The sequence below is a fragment of the Nansenia antarctica genome (genome assembly GCF_963989245.1).
Source record: "Nansenia antarctica genome assembly, contig: SCAFFOLD_242, whole genome shotgun sequence".
NCBI lineage: Eukaryota > Metazoa > Chordata > Actinopteri > Argentiniformes > Microstomatidae > Nansenia > Nansenia antarctica.
Genome location: NW_027663143.1, coordinates 76,770 through 86,769, shown reverse-complemented (window position 1 = coordinate 86,769; position 10,000 = coordinate 76,770). Strand labels below are relative to the sequence as shown.

The 10,000-nt window shown below is 43.5% G+C and overlaps 1 protein-coding gene across 1 annotated transcript in view; it reads right to left on the bottom strand.

Annotated features, from left to right (window-relative positions):
* Positions 1-10,000, bottom strand: part of LOC308175262 (cathepsin B-like) — a gene marked incomplete at its 3' end in the record, with an annotated part of 27,646 nt that overhangs the window by 6,909 nt on the left and 10,737 nt on the right. The window contains exon 4 of the mRNA XM_080550963.1: positions 728-836. Within this exon, the coding sequence (XP_080407089.1) occupies positions 728-836 (109 nt within the window). The remainder of the gene's footprint in view (positions 1-727; positions 837-10,000) is intronic.

Sequence of the window (10,000 nt, the reverse complement as noted above, 5' to 3'; positions counted from 1 at the left end):
GTGCAAACACAGCAGCAAGATGTGTTAGCTGCTGTGATAGAAAAAGGCAATCAAATGGGCTAAAACCACCATAAGAATTGAAATAAGTTTTATTTCATTTATTTATTCTAGTATGTAATCTATTTGTAATCTATTTATTTGTAATCTAGTATGTAATCTATTTATTTATTCTAGTATGTACATGTATGTACATTACATTCTTTTTGTTTTTATCTTCACACTTCACATGCTTTGGCAATGTAAATGTATGTTTCCCATGCCAATAAAGCCCTTTGAAATTGAAATTGAATTGAATTGAGAGACAGAGAGACAGAGAGACAGAGAGAGAGACAGAGAGAGACAGAGAGAGAGGGAGACAGATAGAGAGAGAGAGAGACAGAGAGAGAGAGACAGAGAGACAGAGAGAGAGACAGAGAGAGAGAGAGAGAGACAGATAGAGAGAGAGAGAGACAGAGAGAGAGAGACAGAGAGACAGAGAGAGAGAGACAGAGAGAGAGAGAGAGACAGAGACAGAGAGAGAGACAGAGAGACAGAGAGACAGAGAGAGAGAGACAGAGAGAGAGACAGAGAGAGAGAGACAGAGGCAGAGACAGAGAGAGACAGAGAGACAGAGAGAGACAGAGAGATACAGAGAGAGACAGACAGAGAGAGAGAGAGAGATACAGAGAGAGACAGAGAGAGAGAGAGAGAGACAGAGAGACAGAGAGAGAAAGAGACAGAGACTCACCCAGCAGGACCCACAGGACCCCTGGTCTCTGATCTGTTGGATGCTGAGACATTTGGGCCACTGCTTGCGAGCGTCGAAGGTGTCAGGCAGGTCCGCCCCGGCCCGGAACCTGGGACAGGGTTAGAGTTAACCAGGGTTAGAGTTAACCTGGGTTAGAGTTAACCTGGGGGCCATTCCACTAAAGGTGGATCAGTATAGCGGCGATATAAATAAATGCGGCGCTCAGGCAACTCGAGATTGGAATTCAAGCCTCAGGTGATTCCTCGAACGAGGATCAGCCTTGTGTCATCAGTGTTCACAGAAGACAGGCTTACAAATCTTCGATATGGGCGCGTGCACGCAGACATAAAAAGCCCTGAAGTGTCGATCTGTCGAAATGAAGATACTCCACTCTGCAGGGGTCCTACATTTGCGCAGCATTCCGAATTATTGATTTTTAGACGGAAAAATTAAATAGTGCAATACTGCCGCAATTAACAAGGCGAGGGAAATGGTTTGGCAAGAAATTGCTGACCGATTAAATGCGTAGGTCATACTAGCCCCAGTTATTGTTATATGTTCATATTTTAATAAATGAATATTACTACTGTGGTGATATCAGCAGCAGGCTACAAACCGTCATATCGTCACGATGGCCTAGTAGTATTGACCGCTGCCATGCTATTTATTCGTCATTTTATATCGGTGGTTCAAATCCCTCTTCAGACGCACTTTTTACTGCATTTCGTTGTCTGAAAAAGTATGTAGGCTATAAAATTATGGTGCAGGCTAATTTACAAGAACTGACACGATTACAATGGTGTTGGAAGCCTTTGCATGAAATCTTCGGTTAAATGTAAAAAAAAAAAAAAAAACACTTAATCAAGTCTCGAACTCGCAACCTTTGGAACCCCAACCGACTGCCTTAACCACTACACCAACCAGACAGCTGTGATGACAGCAATGCAAGTTGATAGACATACCTATTCATTTTATTTATTTTTTTACACTTTTTAATTTATGTATCCATCGATCTATCTATCACACTTTCAAAATATCAAGTTATCTATCACACAATCAAACTATCTATCGATCGATCACACTTTCAAATTATCAAATTATCTATCTATCACACAGTCAAACTATCTAATCTATCTATCTCGTGTGAAGTGGGAACTAATATTTCCTAAAAGAGGAACTGTCGTTCGGGGTTTAGTTTCCGCCTGTGAGGCTTTTTTGACACGCGTCTTACCATAGCCTGTGTTTTAGCCTGGTCGCGACCAGGCTAATTATATCTGACTCAGAAGGAGCTCAACCAAGCAGCGAATTATTTGAGCCACATTGATGGCACCGAACGCAAGCTAACATTTTCGAGGCTAAGAACTTTATCAAGGCTTAGAACTTTATCGAGCTTCGTGGAATACCCCCCTGGGTTAGAGTTAACCTGGGACAGGGTTAGAGTATTTGAAATGACATGAAGCGGTGCTGACACATATTTCACACGCACACACTAGAGACAGAGACAGAGACACACTAGGGACAGAGACAGAGACACACTAGAGACAGAGACAGAGGCACACTAGAGACAGAGCCACACAAGAGACAGAGACAGAGACACACTAGGGACAGAGACACACTAGAGACAGAGACACACTAGGGACAGAGACAGAGACACACTAGAGACAGAGACACACTAGAGACAGAGACACACTAGGGACAGAGACACACTAGAGACAGAGACACACTAGAGACAGAGACAGAGACACACTAGAGACAGAGACAGAGACACACTAGGGACAGAGACACACTAGAGACAGAGACACACTAGAGACAGGGACAGAGACACACTAGAGACAGAGACAGATACACACTAGAGACAGAGACACACTAGAGACAGAGACACACTAGGGACAGAGACAGAGACACACTAGGGACAGAGACACACTAGGGACAGAGACACACTAGAGACAGAGACAGAGACACACTAGAGACAGAGACAGAGACACACTAGAGACAGAGACAGAGACACACTAGGGACAGAGACACACTAGAGACTGAGACAGAGACACACTAGAGACAGAGACACACTAGAGACAGAGACACACTAGAGACAGAGACAGAGACACACTAGAGACAGAGACACACTAGGGACAGAGACAGAGACACACTAGGGACAGAGACAGAGACAGAGACACACTAGAGACAGAGACACACTAGAGACAGAGACAGAGACACACAAGGGACAGAGACAGAGACACACTAGAGACAGAGACACACTAGGGACAGAGACAGAGACACACTAGAGACAGAGACAGAGACACACTAGAGACAGAGACACACTAGAGACAGAGACACACTAGAGACAGAGACACACTAGGGACAGAGACAGAGACACACTAGAGACAGAGACACACTAGAGACAGAGACAGAGACACACTAGAGACAGAGACAGAGACACACTAGAGACAGAGACAGAGACACACTAGAGACAGAGACACACTAGGGACAGAGACAGAGACACACTAGAGACAGAGACAGAGACACACTAGAGACAGAGACACACTAGAGACAGAGACACACTAGAGACAGAGACACACTAGGGACAGAGACACACTAGAGACAGAGACAGAGACACACTAGAGACAGAGACACACTAGAGACAGAGACACACTAGAGACAGAGACAGAGACACACTAGGGACAGAGACACACTAGAGACAGAGACACACTAGGGACAGAGACAGAGACACACTAGAGACAGAGACAGAGACACACTAGAGACAGATACACACTAGAGACAGAGACAGAGACACACTAGAGACAGAGACAGAGACACACTAGAGACAGAGACACACTAGAGACAGAGACAGAGACACACTAGAGACAGAGACACACGAGGGACAGAGACAGAGACACACTAGAGACAGAGACACACTAGGGACAGAGACACACTAGAGACAGAGACACACTAGGGACAGAGACACACTAGAGACAGAGACAGAGACACACTAGAGACAGAGACACACTAGGGACAGAGACACACTAGAGACAGAGACAGAGACACACTAGAGACAGAGACACACTAGAGACAGAGACAGAGACACACTAGAGACAGAGACACACTAGAGACAGAGACACACTAGAGACAGAGACAGAGACACACTAGAGACAGAGACACACTAGAGACAGAGACAGAGACACACTAGAGACAGAGACAGAGACACACTAGAGACAGAGACAGAGACACACTAGAGACAGAGACACACTAGGGACAGAGACACACTAGAGACAGAGACAGAGACACACTAGAGACAGAGACACACTAGAGACAGAGACAGAGACACACTAGAGACAGAGACAAAGACACACTAGAGACAGAGACACACTAGGGACAGAGACAGAGACACACTAGAGACAGAGACAGAGACACACTAGAGACAGAGACACACGAGAGACAGAGACAGAGACACACTAGAGACAGAGACACACTAGAGACAGAGACAGAGACACACTAGAGACAGAGACAGAGACACACTAGGGACAGAGACACACTAGAGACAGAGACAGAGACACACTAGAGACAGAGACAGAGACACACTAGGGACAGAGACAGAGACACACTAGAGACAGAGACACACTAGAGACAGAGACAGAGACACACTAGAGACAGAGACACACTAGGGACAGAGACAGAGACACACTAGAGACAGAGACAGAGACACACTAGAGACAGAGACAGAGACACACTAGAGACAGAGACACACTAGAGACAGAGACACACTAGGGACAGAGACACACTAGAGACAGAGACAGAGACACACTAGAGACAGAGACAGAGACACACTAGAGACAGAGACAGAGACACACTAGAGACAGAGACACACTAGGGACAGAGACACACTAGAGACAGAGACAGAGACACACTAGAGACAGAGACAGAGACACACTAGAGACAGAGACAGAGACACACTAGAGACAGAGACACACTAGAGACAGAGACACACTCGAGACAGAGACAGAGACACACTAGGGACAGAGACAGAGACAGAGACACACTAGAGACAGAGACAGAGACACACTAGAGACAGAGACACACTAGGGACAGAGACACACTAGAGACAGAGACAGAGACACACTAGAGACAGAGAGAGACACACTAGAGACAGAGACACACTAGGGACAGAGAAAGAGGCACACTAGAGGCAGAGACACACTAGAGACAGAGACAGAGACACACTAGGGACAGAGACAGAGACACACTAGAGACAGAGACACACTAGAGGCAGAGACAGAGACAGAGACAGAGACACACTAGAGACAGAGACAGAGACACACTAGGCTCAGAGACAGAGACACACTAGAGACAGAGACAGAGACACACTAGAGACAGAGACAGAGACACACTAGGGACAGAGACAGAGACACACTAGGGACAGAGACACACTAGAGACAGAGACAGAGACACACTAGAGACAGAGACACACTAGAGACAGAGACAGAGACACACTAGAGACAGAGACACACTAGAGACAGAGACAGAGACACACTAGAGACAGAGACAGAGACACACTAGAGACAGAGACAGAGACACGCTAGGGACAGAGACACACTAGGGACAGAGACACACTAGAGACAGAGACAGAGACACACTAGGGACAGAGACAGAGACACACTAGAGACAGAGACACACTAGAGACAGAGACAGAGACACACTAGGGACAGAGACACACTAGAGACAGAGACAGAGACACACTAGAGACAGAGACACACTAGAGACAGAGACAGAGACACACTAGAGACAGAGACAGAGACACACTAGAGACAGAGACAGAGACACGCTAGGGACAGAGACACACTAGGGACAGAGACACACTAGAGACAGAGACAGAGACACACTAGGGACAGAGACAGAGACACACTAGAGACAGAGACACACTAGAGACAGAGACAGAGACACACTAGGGACAGAGACAGAGACACACTAGAGACAGAGACACACTAGAGACAGAGACAGAGACACACTAGGGGTGCAACGGTTCAGTTGGCCACTGGTCGGTATGAACCTCGGTATTCGGGTCACGGTTCACGGTTCGGTTTCGGTATGTTTTTTAGTTTTTTTAAATGCTACTATTCATTTACAAACTGTTACATTACTTTATTTTGCTTATACTTATGGAACTTTAACATTTAGACACATTCCAGAATATGACTGGTATATTGTATAATATAAATATATATAAACAAAAGACACTTTCAAATGTAAAAAAAACAGAAGATTTCCAATCTATAAAGGTACAAGACAAGGAGACCCACTCTCAGCAGTTATATTTGCTATATGCATGGAAGGACTAGCAGAAAGTATAAGGAAAAATAATACCATCAAAGGCATAACGATAAAAGAGGAACAGCACAAACTGGCATTATATGCAGATGACGTGGTTGTTTATTTAACATCACCAGCCCAATCCTTACCAAGCCTAATTGAAGCAATTACAGAATATAGTAAACACTCTGGTTATAAACTAAATGAAAGTAAGTGTGAAGTATTAACAATTGGAGAACAGATAGATTCGGAAATTAAGGAAAAATACAAGTTGAAATGGGATGCAAAGAAAATCAAATATTTAGGAATCTACCTCACTGGAGATATAACAACATTATACACCGACAATTATCAAGCCCTTGAAAATAAAATACGAGAAGATCTTAATAGATGGAAGATAACACCTGAATCCTTAATGAGTAGAGTAGAAAGCGTCAAAATGATGATCCTCCCACAGTTTCTGTTTTTATTTCAAACATTACCAGTTCCCATTCCACAGCGTAGCTTCAAAAAATGGAATACAATGCTCTCAAATTTCATTTGGAACTACAAAAGTAAACGGAAAAAACTTAGTATACTAACTCAAACCAGAGAAAAAGGAGGGTTTAATTTCCCTGATCTAAAGTCCTATTTCCATGCAACTCAAATAGATACAATAATGAAATGGATGAATAACTCGGTTCAAACCAAATGGAAAGACATAGAAAAACAAGCAATATCAATATCAATAGGAAGATCGTGGAAGGCGATGGAAGAGGGTCTTAACGTAGACATAGGCACACTGGTAGCATACCTTCGAAGGTGGCGTCTACAACTCAGTGTCGGAAAGACAGTCGCAGCGGCATACCACCTTAGCACCAGAGAAGCCAGGAGGGAACTTGAGGTGCGCGTTGACAACAAATGTCTGGAGGTCCAGCAAGCCCCGAAGTACCTTGGAGTGCGCCTGGATCGGACATTATCCTTCAAACAACACCTGGAAGAAGTCAAGGCCAAAGTGACATCCAGGGCCGCGCTGATCCGCCGCCTTGCTGGTACAACCTGGGGAGCCTCCGCTAAGACGCTAAGAATATCCACCCAAGCCCTGGTCTTCTCTGCAGCGGAATACTGCGCCCCAGTCTGGAGCAGAAGCCCTCATGCGAGAAAGGTCGACGTGGCTATCAATACCTCCCTCAGAATAATTACTGGATGCTTGAAGCCTACCCCTGTGTCCCTCTTGCCAGTCCTCGCGGGAATAGCACCGGCCGGCCTCCGACGGGAGGCTGCCACCCTCGCCCTGGCCAGGAAGGCACAAAAGCATGACTGGCACATCCTGCACAACACCACCATAACACCAGCACCTCCAAGCCGACTCAAGACCCGCCACCCTTACAACAAGGCAGCACAAGCCATGCTCAACTCCACCTCTGAGGACATCTCCAGAGATGCATGGTTGGCAGCAGCTTGGAAGCAGGAGTGGGAGTCAGCCGGGCCCTCCCGAATCCACCGCTACATCTGGGACCCAGGAGATGGCGCCATTGGAGGAGACGACCTACCACGCCGGCAATGGACCACACTGAACCGTCTACGAACTGGTGTCGGTCGCTTTAAAACATCAATGAAGGCGTGGGGCCTGGCGGACAGTGCGGCATGCGAGTGCGGTGACCCAGAGCAGACCGCCGACCACATAATCACCATCTGCCCCTTATATAGACCACCCTCAGAAGCCAGCCTCTTCGACCTAGAACCAGAGATGCGGGCATGGCTACGCGACACCGAGTTGGACCTCTGACGTTACACGAAAGAAGAAGATCAATAGGAACACTACCTTTTCTGAGTCTAAAGGATATTCAAAAATATAGTGGAAATAACAGATGCATAGAAAATACCCTCAAAAATTTGAAAACTATTCGTAAAATGTATAAATGTGATGACAAATGTATTTATTTGAGAGAGATAGCCAGTGACCCAGACTTTTTACCTAATAAAACAGACAAAATATTAGAAGAATGGGCTAGGAAGGGACTACAGGTGTACTCACAGATGGTTACAAATGACATGATAGACTCATTTGAAACCTTAGTTAATCAATTTAATATAAGTAATAGCCATTTTTAAAAGTACTTACAAATTAGAAGCTACCTTATAACACAGCAGAGGAGACAGGAACAAAGATCACATATACTAATGGAATATCTGATCAAAAATAGAAACAGTGAAAAGACAAAAATCTCAAAAATGTACAAAATCATCCAAGAAATCAAGATACAAGAAGATAACACTAAAGAAAAATGGGAAAACGAATTAGCAATAACAATTACGGATGACGATTGGAAAGAAGCATGCAAAAGAATATTTAAGACAACACAATCAAAATTCTGGAAAGAATTTGCTTGGAAAATAAATATGAAGATCTTCCTAACACCGAAAATGTTGTCAAAATATAGGCCAACAGGCAATGCAGAATGCTGGAGGAAATGTACGGAACGAGAAGCCAATCACACACACATTTTCTATACATGCCCTAAATTGAAAAGGTTTTGGGAGGCAGTTCAAGTAAAAATAAAAAATAAATTTACCTTACAAAATCCTATACATCCAGTCAATATTATACTCGGTCTTATTCCATTAGATATATACAGAGAGGGAGATAAATATTTGTACACCATACTACGTATCGCGGCTTTAAAGCAAATCACACGTAAATGGTTGGACTTAAACCCACCATCCGTTAATAATTGGAAAAAAAACTGTTGAAGAGATAAAAGAAATGGAAAGAATTACTTGCAAAGTGGGAGGCCGTGAAGAGCAATTCACTATGAACTGGAGTAAATGGACCGAATGAATGAGTAGGAAGGAAGCCCCCCCCGCCCTCCCCGATCCCACCCCTCCCACCCCCTCCCTTTGTCTCTTACTTTTCTATTTCTATCCCTATAATTTCTCTCTTCTTTTTCTATATTTTCTCTCTAGTCTCTATTCTTTATTTTCTTTATTTCTTGTTCTCTCTATAAAAAATAAAAAAACAAACAAAAATGATGCAGGATGAACTTAAACAAGTGAAGAAAACTTGTAAAGTGTGTGAAATGAACTGTATGAATGAAATGTAATATAAAGTCCTGCAATAAAGTATATAAAACAAAAATAAAAAATTTGTAAAAAAAACACATAAACACTTTCAAATGTGACTTGTTGTTGAACTACAGATCGTAAGCTTTCAAATGACGTGTCATACATTGAAATCCGAAAAAAGATGACGAAGTTAGAATCATTTGAATGTTGTTGGACGTCAGAATGTTGTTGGACGTCCGGCACATATGGGGTTAAACTGCTAACAGCTAGCAGCTAACAAAGTAAACTGTATTTTAATAACATAAAACATGCTGATAGAACATCAAACATGCTGATAGAACATCAAACATGCTGATAGAACATCAAACATGCTGATAGAACATCAAACATGCTGATAGAACATCAAACACGCTGATAGAACATCAAACATGCTGATAGAACATCAACATGCTGATAGAACATCAAACATGCTGATAGAACATCAAACACGCTGATAGAACATCAAACACGCTGATAGAACATCAAACATGCTGATAGAACATCAAACATGCTGATAGAACATCAACATGCTGATAGAACATCAAACATGCTGATAGAACATCAAACACGCTGATAGAACATCAAACACGCTGATAGAACATCAAACATGCTGATAGAACATCAACATGCTGATAGAACATCAAACATGCTGATAGAACATTAAACATGCTGATAGAACATCAAACATGCTGATAGAACATCAAACACGCTGATAGAACATCAAACACGCTGATAGAACATAAACATGCTGATAGAACATCAAACACGCTGATAGAACATCAAACACGCTGATAGAACATCAAACACGCTGATAGAACATCAAACACGCTGATAGAACATCAACATGCTGATAGAACATCAAACATGCTGATAGAACATCAAACACGC